The sequence below is a fragment of the Monodelphis domestica genome, chromosome 3 (genome assembly GCF_027887165.1).
Source record: "Monodelphis domestica isolate mMonDom1 chromosome 3, mMonDom1.pri, whole genome shotgun sequence".
Lineage (NCBI taxonomy): Eukaryota > Metazoa > Chordata > Mammalia > Didelphimorphia > Didelphidae > Monodelphis > Monodelphis domestica.
This window is the reverse complement of record NC_077229.1, coordinates 536951963-536977562: the sequence shown is the minus strand read 5'-3', so window position 1 is coordinate 536977562 and position 25600 is coordinate 536951963. Positions and strand designations below refer to the sequence as shown.

Sequence of the window (25600 nt, the reverse complement as noted above, 5' to 3'; positions counted from 1 at the left end):
ATAATCATGGGATTTCTGTTGGTTTGGTTTTTGATATGGTCAATTATGAGAATTGTATTCCTAATATTAAACCAGTCTTGCATTTCTGGTATAAATCCTACCTGGTCATAGTGGATAATCCTCATAATAACTTGTGGTAGTCTTTTTGCTAGTATTTTATTTAAGATTTTTGCATCTATGTTCATTAGGGAGATTAGTCTGTAGTTTTCTTTCTCTGTTCTTGGTCGGCCTGAGTTTGGAATCAGTACCATATTTGTGTCATAAAAGCAATTTGGTAAAACTCCTTAGCTTATTTTGTCAAATGGTGTGTATAATATTGGGATTAGTTGTTATTTAAATGTTTGATAGAATTCACTTGTGAATCCATCTGGCCCTGGGGATTTTTTCTTAGGGAGTTCCTTGATGACTTGTTCATTTTCTTTTTCTGAGATGGCATTGCTTAACTATTCTATTTCCTCTTTTGCCTAACACTAGGAAGTTTATATTTTTGTAAATATTCACCCATTTCACCTAGGTTGTCATATTTATTGCCATATAAATGGGCAAAATAGCTCCTAATAATTACTTTAATTTCCTCTTCATTAGAGGTGAAGTTCTCCTTTTCATCTTTAATACTGTTAATTTGATTTTCTTCTTTCCTTTTTTGATTGGACTAACCAGTACCAGTCTGTTTTATTTGTTTTTTCAAAGTACCAGCTCTTAGTCTTATTTATTAGTTCAATAGTTCTTTTACTTTCAATTTTATTAATTTCTCTTTTGTTTTTTATGATATTCAATTTAGTTTTTGTTTGGAGATTTTTAATTTGTTCTCTTTCTATTTTTTTAAGTTGCATGCCCAACTCATTGATCTTTTCTCTCTCTAATTTGTTGATATATGCACTCAGGGTTATAAATTTTCCCCTGAGTACTGTTTTGGCTGTATCCCACACATTTTGAGATGTAGTTTCCTCATTGTCATTCTCTTCAATGAAATCAGTAATTGTTTCTTTGATTTGTTCTTTGACCCACCAGTTTTGAGGAATTAGTTTATTCAGTTTCCAATTAATTTTAAATTTGCCTTTCCATAAGCCCTTATTTTAATTATTATTTTTATTGCATTATGATCTGAAAAAATTGCATTCATTATTTCTGCTTTCCTATATTTGTTTGTAATCTTTGCATATGTGCCATGTACTGCTGAAAAGAAGGTACAGTGGTACCTAAATTGAACTAAATTGAAAATCATAAAAATCAAAGGAGATATTAATAAAACTGAAAGTAAAAGAACTATTGAACTAATAAATAAGACTAAGACCTGGTACTTTGAAAAAGATACTTTGAAACATGAGCACCTTAAGTCATGAGCAATTTGAGATATGAGCAGTCATATTTGGGATTTTTTGCTTTAAGTCATGAGGAGATATTTGATTCACGAGCTTCCACCATCTAGATAGCCTGCCGAATGTTCAGTTTCACAAGTTACATGAGGCTCCTTCATTTAGTTCAGTGTTATCTGGCCATGTGAGCACCTGTATTGAATTACTTTTACTTTCTTCTTTGTTTTTGTCTTTATTATCAGTTTTTTGGGCAAATTTCTTAAATTTTAAACATGGATCCAAAGAAAATGAGTGCCAAGTTCAGTTCGGAGAAGAAGAGAATGATGTGCATGAAATTAAAGCAAGAAATCATCAAAAAACATGAGAGAGGTGGGCGTGTTTCCAACTTGAAGGAATACAATCAAAGCACATTGACAGTATGTATGATTTTGAAGCAGAAGGAGTCGTTAAAGGTTACATCTTCCTGGCATGGACCCCAGCAAAGAAGCCATCCAGAATGCCTTGGGCTCCCTGGCCTCACAGCTTGCTAAGGATGGCAAAAAGGAGAAGAAAGAGGAAGACAGAAGTGAGGTTGGAAGGAAAAGAGTGCTCAGTCTCCTCTCAGGGGGCTGAAAAGGAAGGGTAGGGGGTGTGTATGGAGGAGGGGGTGTTGTTCTGAAGTGGTTTAGGTGGCAGGCTTCTGTAACAATTACCACCCAAATAAAGTTTGGCAATTAAAAAAAAAAGACACCCAAAAAAAGTTGCAACATGTTGTTTACTGGAACTGTGTAATGACACTTGTTTCACACATTATTGAAACATTCTGAATGGGAGGAAGAAACAAACTTCCATGGAAAGGTTTTTGTTGAAATGGCCTCTGAGTGAAATTGAGGAAAGTGTGGCAAAAAGTCAAAATTCAATGAAGAAAATGATGATGAGTAAAAAATAGCAATTAAGTTTAGCAATAAAGTTATATATCATAAGTAATATGTAAGGTCAAATTTGCATTTAAATGGAGTCTTCTGTGTGTAGAGAGTAAGTTATGCTAAGTGATAGCTCATGAAATGAAAACCTTCTCCACCAGCATCTTCACTTGACCTTGAAGGTAAATGACATTTGATAAGCAAGTTTATTTCTTTACATTCTTTCTTATTATCTATAAATATATTTATTTGTTATTTACAAAGTACATTTTGTATTTAAAAGCATATAAAACAAGAAATTCATGTGGTTTTAGGGGGCCAGAATGGATTAATTGCATTTCCATTCATTTAAATGGAGAAATTCGATTTGACAGACGAGCAAATTGAGTTACAAGTTTGGCTATGGAACGTTAAGTTTTGGGGCACTCAGACCAATTTTGTAGGCATACTTTACAGCTTTCATATTGATTCATATTTCTAAAATCTATTATCTTCACATTTGAATCTTCTCAGATAACAGTGTTCTAACTGATTGGGGAAAATTATAATTTAAAAGAACTCCAAGTGGACATTAGAAGGGAACATTCTAATTTTTAAAAGCCAGGAAAAACTGTACAGGCACTTAAGGATTAATGTGAAATATTTGTGATACAATCAACTAGTATTTATTTGTTGTTATTCAGTCATTTCAGTTGTGTCTAATTCTTCATGACCCCATTTGAGATTTTCTTGGAAAAGACACTGGAGTGGTTTGACATTTATTTATCTAATTCATTTTGTATATGAGGAAACTGGGACAAACAAAGTTAAGTGACTTGCCTAGGATCAAACAACTAGTAAGTGTCTGAGATCAGATTTGGACTCAGCAAGATGAACCTTCTTGATTCCAGGTCCAGCATTCCATCCACAGTGTCATCTAGTTCTCCAACTACCGAACTAGAGGGAAAACCTCTCCCTAGAACAGAAGATCTTGGGTGACACCAAGGTTGCTCAAAAATTAAGACATTTTCCCTATCCCATATCTCAGTCACCTATCCCTATTACTCAACCTCTGAAATAAGTGGCCGAGTAGCCTCACATGATAGACTCTTTTCCCCCTGTTGTGTAAAACCATATATGTGTATAAATCTCTTTGTTCTGCAGTTGGCAATATAAGACTAAAGAAACTGAGTCAGTAAAAATGTAATAAGTTTTTTTTTTTTTGACAGATCAAAGGGCTCATGAACCTGGACCATGCTGTGTACAAAGAGACCCATTGCCTTTGAGTTACATCCTTAAGTTTATAAAGAGAAAAACCACAAAGGTTTGGGGAAGGCATACAGAGTAAGGATAATTTTATGGTTATAGACAGTAAAGATATGGAGAAATTACAAAGAGTGGAGTAACATAATGTTCCTTGGAAAGGGGCACAATAGTTAGATACAAGGGGAGCGCATAAAGCAAAAGACTGGCAGGAAAAAAATCTGGTCCTTCAGTATTCTGAATTAACTAAAACTGAGAGAATCTTAAAGGGTACAAAAATCAGCTTCACACTGAATTTCATCCAGCAATTTCCCATCTGCTGATACTAATTAAACTTTTTATCTTCTAGTCTTATTTCTTGATTTATGTTATATTATGGTGTCAAAGGCTGCGGAGAGGTCAAGAAGGATGAAAATTAAGAAAAGGTCATTGGCACTGGCAATAAGATATCATTAGTAACTTTGAAGATAGTCATTTCAGTTGAATGATGAGATGAGAACCCAGATTGTAGAATGTAGGCAGTGAGAGAAAAGGAAATAGAGGCACCAATTATAGCTTGCTTTCTCAAGGAGTTTGGCCATAGGAGAGATATGAAATAATTATTAGTTGGAATGGATCAAATGTGGGAATTTTGAGAAATGGGGAGACATGAGCATATTTGTGTGTAGTAGAGAAGTTAGCAGAAAGTCTAAAATCAGGGATGCAGTGGACAATTTGCTGGAGAAGGTAGAATGTAATACTTGTAAAGGGGATTATCTTGGCAAGGAGAAGGGCATCTGGTTATGTAAGATAGGGGTGAAGGCTGAAGGCATGGAGCCATGTGAAAGGAGGAGAAGGATAAAAGAATGACCTTTTGGGGAATAACCTCATTTTTTTTTTCAGTTTGGAAGGCCTGAGATTAGAGGGAGTATGACTGGATTACAGAATCTGAAAAGGATAGGTAATGGTATTGGCTGCAGCTAGCAAGCCCAAAAATTATATGAAGCTCTAAAGACCTCTGACTTAGTGACTACAATAGGGAAGTAAAGATCTCTGACAGAGGTTGGTGGTCTCCATTCAAAAAGGGAGAAATCTTGGTGGAAAGGCACCAAGTCTGAATTAGGTGTGTTTTGGGTTTGAGGGCAGAGGACAGATTATTATTCTCTTGCCTCTATTTAATAAATGCTCTGGTCTTGATTTATTGCCTTTCTTAATACTTGGGGTATATATTAGATCCCCTCTGCTTAAGGGGATACCTTCTTATGGTCTCTATGAATAGTGTACCCTATGTGACAAAGTTTTACCCAGATAGAAGGTATCTATTTTATCTTTATATGTTTTTGTTCATTTGTTTCAGTCATGGTCAACTCTTCATGACCCATTTGGGCTTTTCTTGGCAAAGATACTGGACTGGTTTGCCATTTCTTTCTCCTGCTCATTTGACAGATAAGGAAACAGAGGCAAACAGGATTAAGAGACTTGCCCAGGGACACAAAACTATCAATGTCTGAAGCCAGATTTTAAACCTACATTTTCCTGACTATAGATAGGTGATCACTGTGTCATCTAGTTGTCTCTTATCTTTATATAGTGGCATCTTTACTTTCTCCGCTGCCACTTAAATTTGTACAAAAGTGAACAACTTTCTAGAAGTGTTACAGCCTCACATTGTCCAGGGTTTATGAACTAAAATAACAAAAAGTTAATAAAGGTAAAATGAAAAAGAGTAATGAAGCAAAAGCATGCATGTACATTTTGGTTAGATTCAAATAAGTTCTATAGCATTTACATTCTCCATCTCTGTTAGCCTGGATAATAGCCACCTATCAATGCCTATTTTATTATTTTAGCAAGTGAAAATTCCCTTTAAAATAACAACAAAATCACTACTAAGTTGATATGAAGTGCTGTCACTTTGTACTATATTACTTTGTGGACCCAAGGACATATAGAGATTATTGCAAAGTATTATCCAACATTATTCAAACTAATTGAGGGAGAAAGTACATATAATCCAGAATTTATTTGAATTTAGCCAAAATACATATTTGTGCCTCTGCTACTTATTCTCTCTCATTCTACCTTATGTCAAACCTCCCCTGCAAAAACTGCTTTATTTCATTAGCCATTACTTTATTGACTTTTGTATTCTCATTCTAATTCACATCTTAAGGTATATTTCCAACAAAGAAAAATTTTCATTTATGATCTAGTTCTAGCTTTAGTCACTGTATGATTGAAAATCTGTTACCTTAAAAAAGAGCTACATATCCCAAGAGCCCAGTGACTTCCTAGAATTATGTACTTCCTGTAGACAGAGGATAAAGGGTGTGGGTTTTGGAGGCTCCCTCTCTCTGATGTAGAATCAACATTGATGGTGGTGAGTGAGGGTGACTAAAAAAAATGGCTAACCAGCCGTGGGCACGTTGTCTTTATTTTGTATCTTCTTTATTCCTTGATTTCTAATGATCATTAATAAATCTCTTAAAATTATTATTGAGATTTAATTTTAACTTTTACATCACCAATTGTCCATCTATGCAGGTGGACAATAAAAACGAGGGTGGAAACCATTGTTGCTTGGGAAGAACTGCAAAGCAGTTAACCATTCATAATCAGTTAACATTCAATAAGATAACAACGTCCTAAAATAAGGAAACTGGGAGATAACATACCAAAAAACAGTCCCTATATTTTCTTTGAATTAGTATAAGAGTGAAAAGAGCCACACCAAGTGCCTGAGTTTAGAAATTACTGCTACCAAACAAAATTGGGTTTAGAAAATCAGACAATCCAGGACTATAAAAAGAAGTATGGTGACTTCTTCTATTCCTCTATAAATATACAAAAACACATGTTGACAAGATCAAAACTTAACCAAGAAAATGGTTTGAATAATAAAAAATACATATGGTAAATAGGATAGAAAACAAATGTGTAAAATAGGACATTTTTCCACATTATGAGCAAGATAAACAACCAGACATAAACTTATTTCAAATGTTACAGGAATCTGGGAAAGTGGCTTAAATTAAGGGAATTAAGTATAGCCATTGGGAGTTCTCTTGGAATGGGAATAGTTTCTTTAGTAAATATCTAAGAAACTTCCCTTTACACTGTAGCTATATAAAATAGTGTATAGTAGTAAATAGTGTATAGTAGTAAAATATATATATATATACACACATATATATTCACATACAGAGATACACACATATAAAAATAGACAATCCTCAACATTTGAGCATTTAACTTTTTCAACTTAGAACATTCTTGTAATTTTATTAGTAGCTTCATTTTCACTTTTGCATTGGCAACTAGGCATATTTGTGTCTATAAACAGTGGAGATAAAAAAGAGAGGTGAGATGCCAACAAGTTTATAAAGCAGCTGGTATCTTACTAGGTGCTTCATTGGTGGAATTCATCCTACTGTTGTAAAGAGCTCTCCCTTGCATTTATTTCATATTTTCATTGTCTTAAAACTCAAGTTTTGGGTTGAATTTATAGTCCAAGGTGCAGTGCAAGTCCTTTGGGATCTAAATTCTGCAAAGACCATGTAGCTTAGTGAGAAAATAAAGATGTTAGATAAGTTTTGTGCCAGGATGTCTATAGCCACTAGTGCTGCAAATTTGGTGTTAACAAATTGATGATTAGTTATATCCACAAAAAGGAGACAAAATGTTTTGCATATTACCAATATTATTTTGAGATTAATAAAGCTCACTAGGGGAGTAGGGTTAGAAGAATAAAGGCAAAACTAAAATATGCTCTCCTTTTCAGCACTAATATTAAAAATTCTATACTATAGCATGCATAATCAATAGATAAATTCAAGCTTTTAAGCTACCAAATCCTTCAACAGAAAAGATCCAGATTAAAATATACTAACCAAAATGACAAAAAATGCTTAATGTGGGGGCAGCTGGGTGGCTCAGTGGATTGAGAGCCAGGCCTAGAGATGGGAGGTCCTAGGTTCAAATCTGGCCTCAGTCACTTCCTAACTGTGTGACCCTGGGCAAGTCACTTGACCCCCCTTGCCTAGCCCTTACTGCTCTTTTGCCTTGGAACCAATACACAGTATTGATTCCAAGATGGAAGGTAAGGGTTTTTAAAAAATGCTTAATGTTTTATTATTTTTGTTATACTAAGATTCCTCCTTAGTTGCTAGAATGAAACTTAATCAAGTTTTTCTTAAATACCACTATCAAAATAAACATTTGGAATGGGGAAATACATTTCATGTTAGGACACATGTCCTTATGACATTACTTGCACATCTTATTATAATTATAAACACATTCAAAATAATAGTTAACAACTATATAATACCTTAAAGTTTGCAAAATATCTCACCTGATATTCACAACATATCCATCAGATATGTACAGGTAAGACATTAAGAACACACTTATTTTAATTTTAAGGACAGTTAAGACCTTTAGGTAATTTAGTGCTAGAAAACCCCAATCTTCCATACTATGCACAAACAAGTTATTCAGTAAAAACATTACCATTTTAAGAATTAATGGATCCATTATATTCATAATATTATAACAAAAGTTATAATGAATACCTAAGAAAATAATATTAAACCATGACCATATTGGTAAAGCAATTACTTGATTGATAATTTAAACTGTTCAAAATAATTGTGTTAAATTAAATAGGTAAGGTTGGTATTGAGCATAAATTTCTATTACTTTCTTTTAAAGGAAAATATTAAGAGTCAGCATGACATAATGTACAAAGAGGGACTCAGAGCCAGGAAGATTTTGAATTTTGTTTCTGACAGATCCTTGCTATATGACCATAGGTGAATCCCTTAACCTCTTAGATTCCCAGATAATCTCTTAAATTATAAATTAAATTTCATTATACATTTGTATTGGCAGAGGGGTTTACCTACTAGGAATTAGCTGAATTGAGGGAATCATAACCCAATACAAAAACCAAACCAAAACAAAAATACCTTCAAAATGGTTAGTCAACAAAAAATTGTTTTGAATTCCAGTGGCTAAGGTTATTTTGGCCTAAAGGATAGTTTGTCTCCAAAACTGCTTAATTTGATGAGAGCAATTTGCATTTTCAGAAAACTAATTGAACTACTTGCTATAAAATATCTCCCTTCTTTGAATTCTTTTAGTATGTTGTAGCTTTCTTAACGTAGTTTATTTTACTTTATAGGTTAGCTATGTGCATGTTTTATCTTTTCTAAAAACTATAAGCTCTTTGTGATCAGAGTCTTTGTGTTACTCAGAGACTTAACACAGAAACTCTAGTATTCAACAAATGCTTGTTAAATGAATAAAAGAATGAATGATTAATACATGGTTATATAGGCAAATAAATCTCTTAAAAATATAGTACATGTAACTCTTAAGACCATTATCATTATTAGGGAAATTAGAAGGAAACTATGTAATCTCTCTCCTACCACTATACCCTCACAATTACAAAATATTTAGTCAACAAGGCAATTTATTTCAATATCACATAAATGTACAAGTAGAAATAGAAAGGAAAAGAGATATCAATTTCAGTCTTTAAACATAATCCTTTGAAAATTCTTGCTATTTTTTATCCTTGCAGTGATAATTTAATAACAGAATTTTCTAGTAAAGTTTTCCTTTTGTTTACTTTCTAGAGCTGAATTTAACTCTTTAGGATCATTTGAATTCTATTTAATAAAAAATTGCTATTATGTATCAGGTAGTGATTAAGAAATTTAGAAGTTGCGGGCAAAGCAAAGATGGCAGATTAGAGGTAGATGAACTTTGTCAACATTTCCCTCCAAAAATTTTTAAGATAACTACTTAAATGAAATTCCTGATCAGCAGAGCCAACAAAAGGTCAGAAAGACATTTTTTCAGGCTAAGACAACTTATAAGGTCAGCAAGAAAGGTTCTTGACACTGGAGTAAGAGTAGCCCAGAGTGTGTGGGGCAGCAACACCAACAGTAGGTCCTTGGTGTAGCTGTGACAGCAGTGACAGCAACAGCAACTTTTTGAATTCTCAGCCTCCTCAGAGAAGATGAGGAAACTGAATAAATTAGTAAGAAAGTGATTTCAGGGAGCCTCTTGTTCTCACTCAGTGCATTTGGGAGTAATTGACAATTTTAATGCCAATATGCAGTGCTTGGTCATAGTTACAAAACAGAAAAGAACACTTGTCGTCAGTCACAAGGGAAAAGGGGCCCTAATGGCAGTTCCAAGGCAAAAAAGGAATATTAGTATTTGTGGCTTCAGGAGAGCAAAGAACCCTGTGACAGATCCAAAACCAAGATTATAAACCAGGAAATTGATAACCACATCTCTCCACAGATCATTTCATCTTGGAATCACTACAAACTTGCAGACCACCAAAACTAGATTTGAAAACTGCAGCACAAAAAACCTGAAGTTTGGGACAGTGCCTCTACCCCACCAAATGAGCAGAGCTCATCTTTTACATGAAGTACAAAGTCAAGAAATAGGCTGGGAAAATGAGCAAGCAACAACAAAAACCTGACCATAAAAAGCTACTACAGTGGCAGGGAAGACTAAAATATAAACTCAGAACAAGTTAACAATGTGAAAACTGCAACAACAAAAACCTCAAAGAAAAATTCTAATTGGGCCCAAAACCAATACGAATTCCTAGAAGAGTTAAAGAAAAAATAAGAGTAGTAGAAGAAAAATTGCGAAGAGAATAAATGCTGAAAGAAAATGTAAAAATAATAATAATTAAACAGGTTAGTAAAAGAGGCACACACACACACACACACACACAAAAATACCTTGAAAAAAAAATTGGCCTAATGGCAAAAAGAAACATAGAAATTCATTAAAGAAAAGAATGTTTTATCAAGCAGAATTAGTTAAATGAAAAAAGAGGTACACAAACTCACTGAAGAAAATACTTACTTTCTTTAAATAATAGTTTATTTTGTCTCAATTACATGAAAAAGCAATTTTTAACCTTTATTTTTTAAAGATTGAGTCAAATTCGCACTCTCCTTTTCCCTTTCCTGAGACAGCAAGCAATCTGATGTAGATTTTACCTGTGTAATAGTCTAAAATACCAGAGAAAATAATTCCTCAAAAATTAGAATTGAGTAAGGGGAGAAGATAAAATGGAGGCAGTGGTCAAAAGCAAAACAGGCTTTTGAGGAGGGACAAAAGAGGGACAAAAAGAGAGAAAGATCACCAGAAGAAAAAGGAATGGAGGGAAATAAATAGTTACTAATCATTGTTGTGAATGGAATAAGTTCATTAAAAAGATCTAATAACAGAAAAGATTAGAACTCAAACTCCAAGTATATGTTGTGAACAAGAAATATACTTGATATAAAAAGATATATACAGAGTAAAAATAATAAAGGGCCAGAACAGAATCTAATATGCTTCAGCTAAAATTAAAAAAGGAGTAGCAATTATGACCTTAGACACAGTAAAAAGCAAAAATAGAACTAATTTTAAAAGATAATTAGATAAACTACATTTTACTAAACAGTACTATAAATTATGAATATAAAAAATTTATAGTGAGTTTCTGTGATAGAGGTCTCATTTCTCAAAAATATAAGGAACAGTCAGACTTATGAAAATAAGATCCATTCTCCCATTGATAAATGGTCAAGGAATATGAATAGGCAGTTTACAGAAGAAGAAATAAATGATTTCTATAGGCATATGAAAAAAATTCTCTAGGTCACAACTGATTAGAGAAATGCAAATTAAAACAAGTATTATCTTACTCCTATCAGAAATGACAGATGAGGGCAAATAGGTAAATTAATAAACTGTGGAGTTATGAACTACCTGATACAACCATTGTGGAGAACAATTTGGAAATTTACCCAAAGGGTCATAAAACTGTGCATACCCTTTGACGCAGCAATATCACTATTATATTTGTATCCAAAAAAGATCAAAGAAAAAAGAAAGGACATAAATGTACCAAAATATTTAGAGCAGCTCTATTTTGTGGTTACAAAGAATTGGAATTTGAGGGGATGCTCATTAACGTGGGAAAAGATAAATAAGTTGTGGCATATGATTATGATGGAGTACTACTGTGCTATAAGAAATGGAAATGGGGGTGGTTACAGAGGAAAAAGAATAAATATGGCAGGACCAATATGAACTAATGCATAATGAAGTGAGAAGAGCGAGATCATTGTATACAGTAACAGCAGAATTGTAACAATGATCAATTGTGAAAGACTTATCTACTCTGTTCAATACAATGACCCAAGATAATTCCAAAGGACTCATGATGAGACATGCTATTCACCTCCAGAGAGAACTGATGAATGCTAAAGAACAGACTGTATTATAAATTTTTCACTTTTTTTCTTATTGTATCATAGCTAATATGGAAATGTTTTCTATGATTTCACATGTATAATTGGCATTTTGTTGCTTGCTTTCTTAGCAGTCAGGGTAGCAATGGGAGAGAGAGAGAATTTGAAACTTATAATTTAAGAAAAGGAATGTTTAAAGAAAAGAAATAACATTTTAAAGGGAGGGGGGGAATAATTTTAGAAGTTGATGTGTTTCTGACCAGGCACTACAATACTCCTAGTCACCCAAGCTCACAATCGTAGTGTCATCCTCAATTCCTCAATCTGCCTCACCCTACACATACAATCTATTGCAAAATCTTACTATTTCCACACTCACATTGTCACTAGTATACATTGCCTTCACTCTATTCATATAATCACCACCCTAGTTCAAGTCCTCATTACTTCTACCTGTACTATTATAACTTTTATGATCTTTCTATCTCAATCCTCCACTGAGGCCCTAAAGTGATTTTCCTAAAGCCCTTATCTTTCAACCCTGTACCAAAACTTCCCCTCCTCATTCTCTCTATGATCAAATGTGAAGCCCTCTGTCTTTTAAAACTCTTCATAAACTGACCTCTTCCTACTTTTCCAGGTGTCCTTAAACTTACGCCCACTGATATATTTCAGCTTTATTGGCTATTCTTTGTTCTAGGTTTGGTGATGATGATGATGATAGCTGAAATTTATATAGTGCCTACTATGTGCTAGGTCTTAAGCATTTTGTGAATATCTCTTTTGATCCTTACAACAACATCTAGGAGGTAGGCGCTATTATTATTTCCATTTTACAGATGAAGAAACTGAGGCAAATGGAGGTTAAATGACTTGCCCAGCCTGAGACACACAACTAGAAAGTATCTAAGACTAGATTTGAATTCATTCCTTTCTAACTCCAGACCCAGCACTCTAGTCATGGTACCACATAGCATTCTAAGTCTTATAAATAAAAAGCACATCACCTTTTGTTTTTATAAAAGCCCTATGATACAGACATTAACTAACCACACACATTTTATGGCATTGTTTAACTATTCTATTCAGCATAAGAAACTGCAATGGAAGATATAAGAAACCAATGTCTTTGGGACTTTTCCCAGGCATAATCCATGTGATAACCATATACTATTTCCACTGTATCTTGCTTAGGAACAACTTCATTTAAGAAATAATTGGTGATCTCCTTAATGAATATAGATGCAAAAATATTAAGTAGGATATGAGCAAAAAGACTCCAGCAAGTGATCATGAGGGTTATTCACTATGTAGGATTCATACCAGGAATGCAAGGATGGTTCAATATTAGGAAAACCATCCACATAATTGACCATATTAACAAGCAAACCAACAAAAATCACATGATTATCTCACTAGATGCAGAAAAAGCCTTTGACAAAATACAATACCTATTCCTATTGAAAACACCAGAAAGCATAGGAATAGAAGGGCCTTTCCTAAAAATAATAAACAGCATATATCTAAAACCATCAGCAAATATTATCTGCAATGAGGATAAAGTAGAAGCCTTCCCAGTAAGATCAGGAGTGAAACAAGGATGCCCATTATCACCTTTATTATTTAATATTGTACTAGAAACACTAGCAGTAGCAATTAGAGAATAAAAAGAAATTGAAGGTATTGAAACAGGTAATAAGGAGATCAAGCTATCACTCTTTGCAGATGATATGATGGTCTACTTAAAGAATCCTAGAGAATCAACCAAAAAGCTAGTCTAAATAATCACAACAACTTTAGCAAAGTTGCAGGATACAAAATAAACCCACATAAGTCATCAGCATTTCTATAGATCTCCAACACATCTCAGCAGCAAGAATTAGAAAGAGAAATTCTATTTAAAATCACCCTAGACAATATAAAATACTTAGGAATCTATCTGCCAAGACAAACACAGGAATTATATGAATACAACTACAAAACACTTTTCACACAATTAAAACTAGATCTCAACATCAATTGCTCATGGGTAGGATGAGCGAAATAATAAAAATGACAATCCTACCCAAATTAATTTACTTATTTAGTGCCATACCCATTTGAACTACCAAAAAACTTTTTTTACTGAATTAGAAAAAAACCATAACAAAGTTCATTTGGAAGAACAAATGATCAACGATATCCAGGGAAATCATGAAAATAAATGCGTAAGAAGGAGGCCTTGCAGTCCCAAATCTCAAACTATACTGTAAAGCAGTGGTCATCAAAACAAGTTGGTACTGACTAAGAGACAGAAAGGAGGATCAGTGGAATAGATTTGGGGCAAGTGATCTAAGCAAGATATGATAAGCCTAAAGATCCCAGCTTTGGGGACCAAAATCCACTATTTGATAAAAACTGCTGGGAAAATTGGAAGACAGTTATGGGAGAGATTAGGTTTGGATCAACATTTCACACCCTACACCAAGATAAACTCAGAAGGGGTGAATGATTTGAATATGAAGAAGGAAACTATAAGCAAATTAGGTGAACACAGAATAGTATACATGTCAGATCTTTGGGAAAGGAAAGACTTTAAAACCAGGCAAGAGCTAGGAAAAAAATACAAAATGTAAACTCAATAATTTTAATTACATCAAATTAAAAAGGTTTTGTACAAACAAAATCAATGCAACCAAAATTAGAAGGGAAGCAACAAATTGGGAAATAATCTTTGTAACAATAACCTCTTTCAAAGGTCTAATTACTCAAATTTATAAAGAACTAAACCAATTGTACAAAAAGTCAAGCCATTCTCCAATTGATAAATGGGCAAGGGACATGAATAGGCAATTTTCAGTTAAAGAAATCAAAACTATTAATAAGCACATGAAAAAGTGCTCTAAATCTCTTATAATCAGAGAGATGCAAATCAAAACAACTCTGAGGTATCACCTTACACCCAGCAGATTGGTTAATATGACAGCAAAGGAAAGTAATTAATGCTGGAGGGGATATGGCAAAGTTGGGACATTCATGCATAGCTGGTGGAGTTGTGAATTAATCCAAGCATTCTGGAGGGCAATTTGAATCTATTCCCAAAGGTCACTAAAAGACTGCCTGCCCTTTGATCCAGTCATAGCACTGCTGGGCTTTTACCCTAAAGAGATAATAAGGAAAAAGACATGTACAAGAATATTCATAGCTGCGCTCTTTGTGGTGGCCAAAAAATTGGAAAATGAGGGGATGCCCTTCAATTGGGGAATGGCTGAAAAAATTGTGGTATCTTTTGGTGATGGAATACTATTGAGCTCAAAGGGATAATAAAGTGGAGGAATTCCATGGGAACTGGAACAACCTCCAGGAATTGATGCAGAGAGAAAGAAGCAAAACCAGGAGAACATTGTACACAGAAACTGAAACACTGTGGTACAATTGAATGCAATGGATTTCTCCATTAATGGCAATACAGAGATCCTGAACAACTTGGAGGGATCTATGAGAAAAAACACTATCCACATTCAGAGGGAAAACTATGGGAGTAGAAATACAAAAGAAAAAAAAACTGCTTGAATACATGGGTTGAGGGGATATGGTTGGGGAGGTAGACTCTAAATGATTACCCTATTGCAAAAACCAACAACATGGAAATAGGTTTTGATCAAGGTCATATGTAATACCCAGTGAAATTGCGCGTCAGCTATGGGAAGGGTCGGGGCAGGGAAGGCAGGGAAATAATATGATTCTTGTAACCAAGGAATAATGTTCTAAATTGACTAAATAAATTAATTTAAATTAAAAAAATAATTGGTGAGTTGTTCAATCATAAAAAGACATAATCTAACCTCTTCTTTCAAAATAAAAGATACATTTTGATTTTTTAAATTCAGATAATTTGTGGGACAATGCTATTCTTATCAAGTGTATTATTTAGAAAGGTAAAATAGAGGTTTGGGGTAGATTCTGTGTTAGAATAATCAAGTCCTGACTTGGTTGCATACTGTGTGAGAATAGATATATCACAACCTCACTTCTTTAGAGGACTCTTTAAAACTATATTTTACATGTCTTTGCCAATTTGCATTAGTGGAGAGTTTCCATAAGAGGATGCTTCTTCCCAAATGAAATCATATGTCTAGGAAATAAAGTTTGGACTTAAAAAAAAAAACTTCCAAACTGAACTGATTATTTATAAAGTGTATGAATTTCATTGACTTTGCATTAAATCCATTTAGAGGATCTTTTGGTAGCTTGCCAGATTTAGTTTTATAATAGTTTCTGCTGGCAGTGCCCTTTTTTGCTAGGCTGTGATGTGACCTAGATAGATAAGAAAGAATATAAGCAAAGCCACTTGTAGTAAAACCTAAAAGTATCATTCCTAATTCACATGTGATGTTACTCTGTAAACACATCAGGATGGTTTTAGTTAGTGCCAAAAACATTAATAATGCAAAGGTCCTTAAACAGGCAGGTAGAATAAATTAATCCTGAGTGATTTTGTTACTATAGCGTATATACATAAAGTTGCAAGAACTGAACCTCATTTCAGCTAATGTGAGATATGCTTGTGATCTATACACCAACTGTTCATCTTAACACCACATAGCAAAATATTCTTTGTGTTTTTTAAATTGATCTCCTATAGATGTCAGACTATATAAGCTCTATAATTCTGTAATAATAGGGGTATGAAGAACAATTCCAGGAAAATCCCTCTCCCCTTATCTCTTGCTGAAAGAAGGTAAATGTTTTTAGTTTGTTTTGTCCCTGAAATTGGCACTTAACTCAGATCATTAGTTGACAGGCTATCAAGGCTATCACCATTTCTTTAAAGAATTTCATGAAAAGAAAGGCATCATTCAAATAATGAGCTTTTTAGAAGTTGGGAAGATTTTTTAAAAAGCTATTATTATTATTATTATTATTATCATCTATTAAGTTAGTTATTAAGAAAGTTACTACTTATTTTAAGTCCCTACACAACTGGAAATAGATAACTAGGCTTCCCAGTGCCATTTCAACTCTCAAAATCCTTGCTATAGTAGTTCTTCATAGTTCTGGTTCTCTCTCCCTCTGTCTGTCTGTCTGTCTGTCTGTCTGTCTGTCTCTGTCTCTGTCTCTCTCTGTCTCTCTCTCTCCATCCCTGTCCATGAATTTTCAAACCATGGACACTCCTCTGTGTACCCCTGGAATGTGAAAACTAGAACTTAAAAAACTTAAGTTCTTTGAATATAACTATACCTATAAGCACAATTATTAATAGAGATAACTCTACCTAAAATATAGCAAAGGAGAAGGGAGATTTTTATATAGTTTTATGGTAGCCAAGTAAATGACAGAAAAATCTGAGATTTTTTCATGTGTGCATTTCTTGAACTAAATGGCAGCAGAAAACTGTCAAAATGATCAGTTCTCAAAAAAAATGTTTAAACTTATTACACAAAAAATCTTCAACTTACTCAATAAGGCTACTTTTTTTTTTCTCCACAAGACCTAGCCACATATAGCAGGAGCAGAACAGCATATTGATTTAAATCCTACTTCTGCAACTTTCTACCTCTGTGACTGGGAGCAAATCAGACTCAGTTTCCTATATGTAAAATAAACAACCTCCCTCTATCCAAATATATCACAATCCCTCAATTACTTAAGCTTGGAAAGTTGCTTTGTCCATTTATTTTCTCACCCTATAACCAAAACAGTGATAAATTTCTCTCTCCAAATTTAGCTAAGCTGATCTTTCAAAAATGGACATGAGCTAATGAAGTACTGTATTTCTGTATAGATTATTATTTACCTTGTAATCTTTCTAATCACTAGGTAATATTGTTATTATTTTGTTCAGACCAGTGATTTCATTTGTGTAGGAAATTCCTAGTGAACTACTCTCTACCAATGCAAATGTGATACTATTTTACAAGTTTATGGTTATAGAGAATTGATGGGGACATTAAAAGACTAACTGCCTTGCTCAGCATTACACAGCCAGCAAGTGACAAGAGTGAGGCTTGAAGACAGGTTAAGAGTACGTACACTAAAATCAAAATGACATAATTCCTATTAAAGTCCTAAATACTATTTAAAGTGAATGTTTTGTAATTAATTCATTAAAGCAATATCTCCAATATCAACTTCTGATGGTTTTTTAAAAAACACCACACCAACTCTTTATATGGATTTCAAAGCTATACATTTGACCTACAATTTCAATTTAGTATTGTATAAACTTGTTCCTTGTTTTTTAAGGGAAAATTTAAGGGGAAAAATGTATTTGAAGAAGAAAAAAGAACATAGAATTTACTTTAAGTTGTGTTATGACACATAAAGCTATTTTTTTAATCCAGTAAACCAGTTTATCTTGCTAAGCTTAGACTTCAGGAAGCAACTAGATATTGGAAATGATTAATCTCTGAAAAAAATGTAGCAGTTATATTAACATTAGTAAACCATAGCTGATTCAAAAGATGAAGCAAGCTGTCAGTGGTGCTGAAATGTGACACCAGATCAGAATTTATTCCTGCTGTTAAAAATTTAACTACCACATTTTCCCCCTTTCCTGTACCAAATGAACAATATTTAGCCCAAATATTTTGTTAAAGGCCTCAGTGGTACTTTTGAAATTTGCTTCCCTACGGTTCGTAATAAAAAATGCTAACTTCTCAAAATACTTTTTTGGCTAATAGTTGCTTTTGGTGCTTTTAATAGTTCTTCTGTTGTTTGTCTTTCCTTTCAAAGAGGACCAATGACATCATGGGGTGATGTCTTGACTTGGCTAGATTTAAGTGAGGCAGAGTTGCACAGTTATCAGCCTCACTCTCTCTTCCAGCATCATCCACTAAAAGCCAATGGCAAGACAAAAGTCAGAATGGCTGGCAATGGCTTTGGATGCAATGGATGACATTGGGACTGACCAAGTTCTAAGAATTCCATTGTACTTGCTTCAGTTGCTGTTGTGGCCATTGGAATAAATTATTCTTATCAGTCCAAGTATTCACATTCTTGGTATAGACATTCCCCCTAATTCACCTATATAGTTGAGGTCTGTTGGTTACCCTCAAACTGGTTTAGTCTGTCTGCTGAGAGTTTTCCTGGGGTGTGGCTGTACATACTCCTTGGACCCTTAGGTGAGAGTTGGGTGACAGATAGACAGTTAAAGGTGGAGGAGTGACTCTCAAAAGGGCTCAGTAAAGCCCTGATATCAAAAGTACTCATCTTCCCTGAATACCCTCTACTATAGTTTAACAATTCTTTAAATATAAAACATTTGAAAAAGACTTATTCTCTCTGAATATGATCAGAAATCATATATATGTATATATATATACATACATATAAGAGATCAGCATGGCAACCATAACAAGAAGTCATTAAAAATGACTGATATTTTAGTTTATAAAAATAAATTCAAGATAAAGTTCCAAAAACAAGTCAATTCATAAAATGTTGATTTATCACATAATATACTAACATATTTAGCAAATCAAAGAGGCCTATTTTTTAAACCCTTATCTTCCATCTTTGAATCAATATTGATTTTAAGGCAGAAGAACAGAAAGCGCTAGGCAATGAGGGTTAAGAGACTTGCCCAGGGTCACAGAGCTAGGGAGTGTGGGAGGTGAGATTTGAACCCAGGACCTATCATCTCTAGGCCTGGCTCTCAATGCACTAAGCTACCCAGTTGCCCCTCAAAGTGGTTTCTTTATACCAAACATGGAAGTTAAACTTTCAACCAATATATGCAAGACATATATCTGCCACACTGCATCTGGAGGCAAAAAAATACATTTGATTAGCAGCCACCTAGTGAAATGAGCTTTTCCCCTATTATTAAACAATGCAGATTTATATGGACAATTTTGCATACATGCTTGAATCTACTCTAGGAGTAAAAGAAAATATCACAATATTTTTGTAGTCCCCTACTACTTAGTGGATTCAATGCTTTTTTTCTTCCTTCCTCCTTTCCCCTCTCTTCCTTTTCTTATTATAAAGCAGATATAAAAAAGCATCTTTCAGCAGGGAATTTAGAAAAAATTTTATTTTTTAAAATGACAAAAATCTTCAGTGATAAAATAATTTTCAGCTAAGGAAAATACTTCCAAATAGCACATGAAATGTAAAAGCTGTATCTATTCTGGACACATAATATTTATATAATGTTATTAAATACTTATTCTGAATTTATAAAAGGTTCCTAATCTTGTGATTTACATCACAAGTTTCACCTAAAATCCAAACTTGTAGAAGTCTTTCCCAATCCTTACTGATAGTGCTTTCCCTCTTGATTATCTTCAATTTATCCTGAATATATATTGTTTGTGGATAGTTGTTTGTATATTGCCTGTGAGCTATATTTAGCACATAAAAAGTACTTGATAAAGGTTTACTGACTTCATTTGACAGAAGTAATACAATATATTGAAGTGATTGCAATAGGTAAAGAGAAATGTTACCTCATTGAAATGTTGTATCAATTTCATTTTAGGAAGCTAATAATTCAGGTAAGGCAAATACACTTCCCTAATTGTAACTTTTAGCTTTTCTATATAATTGCAAAAGGGACACATAAAACAATTTTCTTCTGAAATAACATATTGGTATGATTTATTCAGACAAGAAATGACATCAACAAGATTTTTGATATTTGTATTTGTAACTTTTGCAACTTTTAGTAGTTATGACTAATCTGGTATCAAAATTATGCATGGATATATAATTAATATTTTTGTCATCATCTTTTAAGGCTTCAGTATCATAAAAATCTTCAAAAATGTTTTCATTAGTAGGATACTTTTGCTATGGATAGATTAAACACATCAGCAAAATGCTTGTTCTCATTGTTTCTTATAGTCTTCTACAAGAACAAATTAGGTTGTGAAATAAAATTACTTGGAACCATGTCAAGTCTATTGTGACTGCAATTTAATGTAACTTAATACTGTAGAGTTGAAAGTAAAGTGTTAAAATGTTATATGAAACTGTTTAATGATAAAATATAATCACACTAACTATAGGGGAGAGAATCATTAAGTAGTATATATAATTCTTAACCTCAAGTTGGGAAAAAAAATTTTAAGTTCAATTACAATTTTTCCTTTAATTGACCAAAACACTTTTATAATTGAACTGAAAAATAGAAGTAGCATGTTTCAGCAACATTTTAATGTTTTGGGGGGGCATGTGCTATTCCATCATCAAAATAAGAGAACATACTCAATTAAGAAGTAATATTAAATATTATATATGAAGATATATTAAATATTAATATAATAATTTTTTAAAATCAGAACAATCCACTGTGATACAAGCCAGGAATAAAGAGCAAAGCTCTAAAAACGAATAAAGAGGTACAAAATTTACTGTGTATGATTTTTGAGGTTGCTCTCCCAATAAAGTTTCATTCATCCTTTGTATCCTTTAGGGAAAACCCTAATCCTACTATTTTTCAAAATGTGACCTTCCTTTATTCCATAAACCTTGAGTTAAAAAAAATAATTCAAAAGTAGAAGTGATGGCATATTTCTCTTTGGAAGCTTCCACACTTATTTATACACACACACCACACATATATATATACATATATATGTTTAAATTATTTTAAATTTCCCCCTTTCAATGGTAGTATATTTCCTAGATGTTAATTTAAAATAAACACCAATTTATTCAGATTAAATTACTAATTAGCACCCTAAATTTAAAAAAATAACTCTCAAAGGAAAGCATTCATCAGCATAAATTGAGTATTTGATTTTTAAAGCAAATATTTATCCCAATGACACAGAATTACAAGATACATTTATTCAAGAAACACTGGAAGCCAATCAAATCTCTTTTGTCCTTCAATATAAAAAGCACTATGACTCTGTTTTACTGTGTTAGAATATACCACTGAAGAAAATCTCTCCTATGCCAATTAAAATCCATATACTGCAACTATGGTGTCTGGGACACCAAGAGGTTATCTGATTTGCCCAGGGTCACTGTGTCAAGAGATAAAACCTGAACTCAAGTCTTTCTGACCTCAAAACTAAGCTAAACTTCATAAATAAAATATGCATATAACAATTTTAAAATAATGCTTTTTTGTACTCAGTAGAATACTCATTATACCAAAGGCAGAAAAGTCAGGATGAAAAACCTTACTTATAAAATCTTTTTTAGTACTTGACTCACTCAAAATTACTTTGGCTGTTGGCCCACTAGATGGCTATGATTTCTCCTACAAACCCCTTCACACTTGAAAAGGAATAAAACATCAGATAATGCTTGGGAAAAAAAACACTTGAATGTTAAGTGAAACAGGAAGGCACTAATCATACTAAGGTCACGAGAAGAAGTAAAAACTATAGATTAGAGAAGGAAAAGGAGAAGGGGAAGAGAAAGATCCTGTTTTAATAAATTAAGGAACTGGATTCCTAGAGTAAAATTATCCAAGAATTGGGCATATTTTCTACATATTTATAATCCTGTTGAGGAAAAATAAGAAACATTCTCTTCAATTTTTAAGCTGAAAGTCACTATAGTATTTCAAAACACTAAAGTTGGGGGGGGGTGTTTTTAAAGATTAGTTTACTCTCTTTAACATGTAAGTCATATCCTTGTAACCTAATTAGGTCAAAAATAAAGTTCTGAAAAAGTCTGACTGATTCACTCATTCATTTCTACTAAGGCAGTATTTCCATAATTCATAAAAACAGCATGTTTGTTACCTGGATCTCCCTGGCGTGATACACAATAATAAGACCAATCAGGATAATTGTAGAGAGGCTGATAAGGCATTTCAGAGCTAGGGAATACAGGGATGCCTGAAATAAAAACAACAAGAAGCACTTTATTCAAAAACCACATTAAAATGGTCTATCAGTTTACTGCTCTCACCTATGATGACACACGGAGACAAGCAGTTTCTGCAATCAAAGTGAATCATCCCTCTTTTCCCACCAGCCCTTTATTCTGCCTCTGGAGATAAAGAGGATAAGAAAGAAGTTGATCTCTAGGACCCAGCTTTGTTCCCAAAACTACAGAAGGTCAGGAAGAAAAGGTACTATGAGCTTAAAAGTGCAGGAGGAAAGGAATCAAAGCCAAACATAGCGGAACAAAGTAGACTTCCTCCCATTGACACTGAATTATTTATTTATTTTGCAGGAAGTTCCTAGCACCTTGGACAAGCAAAAGGCACTTCCAAAATGCTCTCTGAATTGGAGTAAGCATTCTTAAGCCAAGACAGTTCCACGAAAGGAAGGAGCTGTGCAGGCCTGAAGTTTTAGGATCCCTGTTCTCCTAAGCACAGATCGACCCCATATTTGACTCTGCCTAGCTAGTCTAAGAAGTTTAAGGGTTCAAGGCAGAGTGGTGAGTGCTCTTGTGTGTGCCCAGGTATCCTAAGGCAAGAAAGTAAAGTAAGGTGTGTTTGAAGCTCAAGAGTGTACCTTGTCGTAGGCGCCCCAGGACAGCTCAGTCTCAATGACCATGACCACAATCCCGAACATGCCGAAGATGAGAGCGTAGTCGCTGAGCCGCTTTCTCTTCTCAAATAACGCTCGCCGAAGGCCTAGTTTGTAACCTATGTTCTGGGTTTTCTTCTTGCTAAACTTGCTGCATCTGCTGCTCGGTCTAGTGATTTTCCCACTCCCACCTCCTCCTAATCTTCCACTTCCTAACAGTCCTAGGTTGTTAGAGTTATTGTGCTCAGGTTTGGACACTACTATCTCCGGAGCTGAGGAAGATGGGGCAGCAGCAGTAGCAGGTACCGCTGCAGTTGGGGGAGAGGACCTGCAGCCACCAGACCCCGAGGGTTGCAGGGGCTGAGACTCTGAGTCCATTTCATGCAGGTTCCTGCGGGAGGAGCTTAAGTTGCTGAGTGGACGCATTACTCCTCCGTTGTACCTGCAGCTGCTCATGGCTATTTCAGTGAAGGGGTTGCTTTCCCGGCGACCCTGCTGCAGCTGCTGGTGGTGATGGTGATGATGGTGGTGGTGGGGGTGCCCGCTGCCGCCGCCGCTGCTTCTGAGGCTGCTAGTGGGGCTAGCAGCCTGCTGCAGGCTGCACTGGTGGTATTGGGAAGAGTATTGGTATTGTGCAAACTGCTGCTGCTGCTGCTGCTGCTGCTGCTGCTGCTGCTGCTGCTTCCTGGAGACACTGGCATGGCTAGATGGATTCAACTCACTCACATTGAGCTGGCTGCCCCTCCGAGAAGAACAGCAGCAGCAGGATGAAGTGGAAACAGGAGAAGAGTTGCGGGTTCCAAAAGCGCTGCCAGGTGATGAGGTGCGGAGAAGCAGAGGCAGATTATCCCCCACCCTTCCCCCCGCCACCTGGGCGCTGGAGGAGGCGCAGCTGTTGCACTGAAGGCATGAGCTACTGCCGCTACTGCCCGGCTGCCACTGGTGTATCTGTGGCTGCTGCTGGTGGTGGTGGTGATGGTAGTAATGTTGCTTTGAGTGCTGCTGGAAGGATAGGCACGGTTTGTCTTGAGTCAGCTGCTTCGGCTGTTGCTGATTTTGCTGCTGCTGCTGTTGCTCCGGAAAGAAGCCTCGCTGCAACTGCAATGGGGTTTCCATATCAGAACTGTTAAAGCTGCAGGGAGACCAGACGGTGGTGCACTCTGCGCAATGCGTTATGGTAGAGAGGTGGGAGTCCTGCTGCTGGTGTGAGGAAGGGCCCATCTCGGCTCCTGTAGAATCCAGGAGGTGAGTCCTATTGGTCGGTCGTACCAAAACAACGGGCATGACATCACCTGCGGGTAAAGGAGAATGAATTGCTGTGTTAGGCTTTGGGGAGAGGAAGAAGGGGTGAGAGTGATGGTTGGGCTAGGAGCTAGAGAGGGGTTGGTGTTGAAGGAACTAGGTAGAGAGGAGGAACGGGGAAGGTGGAAGGAGAGATACCAATTGTGCATAGTTCATCAATAGGACGGGGTAGGAAAGGCAGTTCTTTTCTCTAGCCCGGGTAATTTTACTTGCTTAGAAGCAGAGGCATGGGGGCGGGGAGGGAGGGATGGCGCTAGGGGTAGGGAGTAGGGTTCATTGAAGAAAAACAGTAAGGGGCAGGTGCTACTCTTGGTGAGGATTACCTCCCGATTCAGCCATCCTCTCTCCTAGAGTAATGCAAGTTATGCAAACAACCACTGGTCACCTGCTTCTATGACATTCTACCCTCATTCTCCGATCCAGCCAAACTCACACCAGTCACTCCATCTTCTGACTCTGCCTTTGACCTGGTTGTCCCACATGCCTAGAAAGAACCTCTTCATCTCGATCAAATAGTTTCTCTTTTTAAAATGCAGCTCAAAGACCATGTTCTGCGTAAAATCTCTAAATCTCTTCAAAGTCTAATGTCCTCCCTTTCAAATTAACTTTTATTAATTACGTTGTATAAATTTATATTTGTCAACTTTTCATTTATGCTGTGTATATTTTGATTTGTGAATTGTTGTCTCAATCCATTAGAATATAAAATCTTTCTAGTAGGAATTGTTTCATTCCAGCTCCTGGAGCAAAGACTGGTGCATTTAATAAACTTCATTTGCAGCACATTCTAACTCCCAGACTCTTATCAGAAGGGAGAAGCCAACAGGTCCTCAGAACGGAAAGGTGTAAATATAGAATGGGAACTGCTTTATTCTTATTCTCTACTGGCCAAACTAGACAAGACTTCCTCCATTCCACCCTGCCTCTGTCTGATTCTGTCTTTGATCACACTCCCGAAAAGGAGAAGCTGGCTGTCCTTAGCGATATAGTTGTAGCAATAATTTCGAGGATACGAGATACACTGTACTAGGTTGAAAAGTTCGTGGCACGGTGACTGTGCCAAACCTCCTAGACTTGCTCTATCTCCTATTGTGGGCACAGGTGACCATGGTTCTATGATTCAGGTCTTCTAGCTGCTTTAGAACCAACTT

The 25600-nt window shown here is 35.2% G+C and overlaps 1 protein-coding gene across 1 annotated transcript in view; it reads right to left on the bottom strand.

Moving 5' to 3' along the window:
- Window positions 1-25228, bottom strand: part of KCNN2 (potassium calcium-activated channel subfamily N member 2) — a 200741-nt gene extending 175513 nt beyond the window's left edge. The window contains exons 1-2 of the mRNA XM_001370055.5: window positions 23133-25228; window positions 22413-22508 (exon numbers count right to left, since the gene is read on the bottom strand). Of these exons, the coding sequence (XP_001370092.3) occupies window positions 22413-22508; window positions 23133-24431 (1395 nt within the window). The 5' untranslated portion in view covers window positions 24432-25228. The remainder of the gene's footprint in view (window positions 1-22412; window positions 22509-23132) is intronic.
- Between the last annotated feature and the right edge of the window lie 372 nt (window positions 25229-25600).